General features: G+C 43.8%; 2 protein-coding genes across 2 annotated transcripts in view; one reads left to right on the top strand and one right to left on the bottom strand.

Moving 5' to 3' along the window:
* The window catches only part of MORN5 (MORN repeat containing 5), a 34,019-nt gene extending 33,138 nt beyond the window's left edge, over window positions 1-881 (bottom strand). Inside the window, exon 1 of the mRNA XM_007468357.1 lies at window positions 789-881. Within this exon, the coding sequence (XP_007468419.1) occupies window positions 789-835 (47 nt within the window). The 5' untranslated portion in view covers window positions 836-881. The remainder of the gene's footprint in view (window positions 1-788) is intronic.
* Window positions 882-995: 114 nt separating this feature from the next.
* Window positions 996-5,492, top strand: part of NDUFA8 (NADH:ubiquinone oxidoreductase subunit A8) — a 15,048-nt gene continuing 10,551 nt past the window's right edge. Inside the window, exon 1 of the mRNA XM_007468356.1 lies at window positions 996-1,180. Within this exon, the coding sequence (XP_007468418.1) occupies window positions 1,028-1,180 (153 nt within the window). The 5' untranslated portion in view covers window positions 996-1,027. The remainder of the gene's footprint in view (window positions 1,181-5,492) is intronic.

Here is a 5,492-nt window from a genome sequence, read left to right as displayed (position 1 = left end):
TCTTTCCCTTATAAGCCCTCTGAGCTATTGCTCATGCTGTTCCCTTTGCCTGGAAGCATTCTTCACCTTGCATCTCCACCCACCTAGATCCTACTCAACCTTCAGGGCCCATTTCAAATATTGTCTCCTCCATGAAGTCTTCCAGGACTGCTCCAACTAGATGCATCCTCTATAGGGGCTCAGCAGCAGGGGTCTATAGGAGAAAGCACATGGGCTCTGAAGTCAGATCTGGTTTTCATCTCTGCTCTGTCAAATGCCAACTAGGTGACTTTGAGCACATTATATAATTACCTTGTGCCTCACTTTTCCCATCCATATAATGGGGATGATTATATCTATCTCATAGGGTTGCTATGAGGAGGGAAATATTCAAGCAAAGCCACTATCTGAAATTATCTTCTCATTTATCTGTTTGTTGGCAGTATACCAACTAGACGATAAGCTTCACAAGAGCAAGAATCTTGACATTTTTAATATTCTTATCCCTATAACTAAGACTGGCATTTAGCAAACACACATATATATGGGTATACATGGAATGGATGTATCTCAGCTCTGCTGTTTATTAGATATGCGTCCTTAAGCAAGTTACTTCACTTCTCTGGATCTCATTTTCCTGAACTGTAAAATGGGAATAAACGTTCCTACCTGAAAGGGTTGTCCTGAAGTTTAAAAGGCATAAAGTTTGTGAACGTGTCTGGTACAAAGTCCTTTGCAGAGGTAAAAAGACCGCCGGCTTTTCCCAGTCACGGATGTTCAAGACATAGTGAATCAAACGAAGTCCTTACCTCCCATCTACAAATTCCCCAATATATTGGCTCCCCGTGTACTCCATGGCGTCTGCCTCTAGCTTCCAGCCGTTGGGAGACCAGAGTCTCAGTGTATCCCGCCTCACTATGACAACCAGGAGGGATAGGCGGAACCGAGGCGAAGCCCCACCCCCAGGGTCCGCGGAACTTCCTGGCTCTGCGCATGCTCTGTGGCTCGCTGTTGGGCCGAGCAGTGCGCCTGCGTGCCGCCGCTGCGCATGCGCAGATGCTACGTGGCCCACGGCAGTTGGAAGGGGAATTCAAGGAGACGTGGGCGACACGGCCTCGGGCAACTCCTCGGGTTCGGGGCTACCGCCGTCATGCCCGGGATAGTGGAGCTGCCCACTCTGGAGGACCTGAAAGTGCAGGAGGTGAGGCTTGTCCGGAGGATAGGCAAGCGGGGCACAGGGCTACAGCTTCCCGGGCCTGGGCCCAGCCCTGCTTGCACTCCGCGGACCCTGGGCCCCGGATCCCCCATCCCCACCCCATGCCCCCAACACTTACACAGGTTGACCCTCGGAGGCCTCCTCGTCAGCTCGGGGAGACCCATCCCTCAGTAGCTCGAGAACTCTCCCCTTACCCTCAGCAACCTGCGTCTCCTTTACGTGAATAATAGTACTTTTTATTAAGCACCAACCAGGGTCACTTTACTTACTTCATGTCACTTAATACTCAAACCTCCTTGCGAAGTGAGTGTACAACCCCGGGTGCTCCAGTCGAGGGAGAGAGAGGGTCACCTTAAAGTAGCATCGTCGGTGCAGAGTGCATTGGAGTGGAGCTAGGAAGCTGCAGAAAAAGGAGATGATATTGGAGAGTGAATTTGCTAACAACCTGGGAAAGTGTTTGGTAATAGGACATTTAAAGCATTCATTTATTCAAGAGCTCTCATTTGAATAATTACATATGCACATACACTGGAAAATGAGAGAGATAGTCCCTGTCCTCATAGAGTTGATAATCTAATAGGGAGACAGAAACATAAAGAGTCAATTACAGCACAGTGTAGTTAGTGCTATGAGAAGTGAAGACCGATAATACTAATTACAGCAGACATGGTCAGGCCTTTTCTAGATGTCAGGCAGGTTGCTAATTACAGACATTAGTTCATAGGGTCCTTCCAGCAACACTGTAAGGAAGGGTATAATTGATCTCTCCATGTTATAGAAAAGGAAACAGGTCCTGAGAGAAGTGATTTGCCCAAGGTCACATGGTAGAGCTGGAATGTGAACCCAGGTCTGACTTTAAAACCCATGCTTTTAAACTACCATATTATGGGCAAAAGCTCAAAAGAGCGAGAAGGCTTAGCAGAACCTTTTGTATTTTGTGTTTTGCTTTTTGACATGACTCTTTTGTTGGTGGAAAGCAACAGTTACTGAGCCGGGAGAGGTACCTTGGGCTGAGGCAGGGCTGGAAGCGACTTTCACAAGGCCAGACTGAGCAGTTTGGACTTCATCCTGTAAGTGAGGTGGTGGGGAGAGGTGGAAGATTTTAAGGCAAAAAAAGGGCCAGGACAGGACTGGATAATGAGGCTACACTGGAGGAGAGGGAGGGGAAGATGAAACATTACGTGCCAAAAATTATATCCCAGGCCCTGTGTTAAGTGTTTTACCTGCATTATTTCACTTCATCTTATATGCCTGTGAGAATGGCAACTATTATTATATTATTTTAATTATTATAATAAAGTGACATGTACTAAAAGTTGGGGGTGGGGACGTGTGGGTACTGCCAACAGTTTGTTTCTTGCCCGACTGTGAAGCTGGGTTAAGACTTTGAGTTGCTGTATTTTCAGCAGTCATCTGAGGTTCTGCTTCTTGCACGTGTTCTATTTTTGGAATAAATTTGCCTTTAGAGTTCACACAGTTGAATTGAGGAACAGATAATTACATAAATAGCTAAAAAACAAAACAAAGTATGATTAAATGCTACAGAAGAGGGGCAGACATGGTTTAAGAAAAGAGGGTAGGATTTGAAGTTGTATCTAAGTTCTAGGCCTAACTATTCGGTTACCTCGATGAGTCCCATTTGCAGACACAGTTATTTTATTTGTAAGATGAAGTGATTCCAGCTGTGTAGTTCTCTGAGGCTATGAAGGGAACAGAGAAAGCACTTCTTGGGTATAATGTAAGACTTGGCTAAATGTCATTTGAAGAATGGCATTTACAGGCAGAGATGGAGAGAAGAACTTTCTAAACAAAGCAGGATCTGAGCAAAGGTGAGCAGGTGAGGCCAAAAATGGGTTCCAGGAAAGTGAGTTCAGTGTCCTAGAGGACAGCCAGTACCTTTTTAAAGTCTGTTGGGTGAGAAGGCCGGAAGGATAGTTGGGATCCGAAGGGTTTGAATACTTAAGTAGAAACTTAGGCCTTATTGTGCTGTTAAGCCTGAATCCTTCAAGGGTTTTGTTGCTAATTTGTTTTAATAACAGAGTAAAATAAGAATTGTCTTTTAGGACAGCAGCTCTGTGAAGAATGGTTGGAAGAGAGGAATAAGAAAAGCAGGAAACCAATAACTGAGGAAGATATTGTTGACCCCAGCATGATTGGTGACTGTGCTTACACAGAGGAAAGAACGCATTTATCTAGAATTGATCCGACTTAGCAATGACTTTGATATCAGAGGCAGCAAAGGTTGAGGAATCGGTGTCAGATCTGCAACTTGACAGAACTGGGGAAGCCAGAAGGAGTGGGTTTGAGAAGCAAGTTAAACCCATTTTGGACCTCATTGACCTTCGAGTTATATGACACATGCCTATGGAAAAATAGTCAGAAGCTTTGGGCAGGAAAATCTTTGTACACATTAACGATTTTGAGTAAAAATAATGGCCAGTATTTATGATGTGCTTCTATGTGCTAGGCACTGTTCTTCATATTTTTAATGTGTGTTAACCCTGACAACAGTTCTATCAACTAAGTACTATCATCCTCCATTTTACATAAATTAAGCAAAATACAAAACCTAGTATAGATTAAGTACTACTACAGAAAAAAGGTGCAGATCTGGTTTAAGGAAGAGAACAGGACTAGAAGACTGCTTGTAGATTGTGGGACTTTTTCTGCCTCTGTTTCCGCACCTGCAGACCCTCTAAACCTGCTGTGCAGTGAGGCTGTTATGAGGACAGATGAGGAAGGGCATTGAAATTCTGTGTTCTTTGAGACAAAGGGAGCTGAATGAATCTGAGAGGGTATTCACAGTAAGCAGCTGTGAAAGGATGTGGCTTCTGTTGGAACTTGTCAGTATTAGTGAAGAAGCAGGTGAGGGGTGGTGGTGACATCTGAAGTTCTTTGCCTCCTCAGTGATGCAATGGGGGAGAGGCCTGATTGGAGGTCACACTTCCTGGTGCTGGTTCTGCACTTGCCACTGACCTGCTGCGCCATCCCGAGCACGTTGCTCCTTTTCCTTAGGAAATAAATTCAGTGAGTGCTTCTCAGCCTTGATTTCCCTGTGACAGGGCGTGTTTTATGTGCTCAACAACATGGGCATAACCTAGATTGGGATAAGACCTCTACACTTGTGGGGAAGTAAAGCAAAGAAAGCCATAGGCTTTCGGGGGCGTGATAGCTGTGAAGGCATCGGAGTAATTAAATCAGCCATTTAAAGGTGTTTTAAGACATTTGACAAGGAAATAAATGCAGCTAACTTAATTTTTTAAATATATTAAGCTTTAAAAAAAGTTTGCGTCTTGATTTTTCAGTCTCCCAGCTCTTTACGGGTAATATAGCAAGCAAATATGTACCACTCAATTAGCCTAAGTAAACTGTTATCAAAAACTGGAATACAAAATTTTACAGATTTTTTTCGCGGTTTGCGGGCCTCTCACTGCCGTGGCCCCTCCCGCCGCGGAGCCCAGGCTCCGGACGCGCAGGCTCAGCGGCCACGGGCGCAGCGGCTCACGGGCGCAGCGGCTCACGGGCGCAGCCGCTCCACGTCACGTGGGATCCTCCCAGACAGGGGCACGAACCCGCGTCCCCTGCATCGGCAGACGGACTCTCAACCACTGCGCCACCAGGGAAGCCCAATTTTACAGATTTTTAGATGAACATATTAGAATTGTCATGGCAAGTTTCACTTACATCCTAAATTTACCTTTGCTTTGATAATTAGAGCAGTTGTAATATTAGTAGTCATAGTCATAACTTTATTCTCTTCCTATAGTGTGTAGATGAATTATCTCGTCATCTTTCCTTGCCTTTTATCTTATTAAAAATATTAATAATTTAACCTAGGCTGTGTGAAATTCCTAAAAAATGAAATTATAATATTTTTATTATAAAAATAATAATTATAAAATTATTCTCATGTAAAAGTTCTTAATAAATATTTGCAGATCAAGTCCAGTGGTATCTTAAGACATAATGCACTAGGACAAACTAGATTTTATTCTAGGTACAATGGGTCAGTTTTAGAAAATCTGTTAATGCTCTACATTACATTTATAGATTAATGAAAAAGAAACCTGAAAATGTCAGTCTTTCCTGGTGGAGGAAACAACAGTGCAACAAAGCCATTTATGGTTAGAAAGAAACTTCCCTAATGAGAAACGTCCAAACAAGTATATCCCAGACACCAACAGCCAATATCATACCGAACTACTTTAAAGTTTAGAACAAGGCAAGGATTCCTACTGCCATTGCTGTTTGTCTGTATCATCCTGGAAGTTTTGGTCGGAGCATTAAGATAGGGAAA

Source organism: Lipotes vexillifer, unplaced genomic scaffold, assembly GCF_000442215.2.
Source record: "Lipotes vexillifer unplaced genomic scaffold, Lipotes_vexillifer_v1.1 scaffold1285, whole genome shotgun sequence".
NCBI classification, from domain to species: Eukaryota; Metazoa; Chordata; class Mammalia; order Artiodactyla; family Lipotidae; genus Lipotes; species Lipotes vexillifer.
The sequence above is the reverse complement of the archived record's forward strand: the minus strand, read 5'-3'. Positions and strand labels throughout refer to the sequence as shown.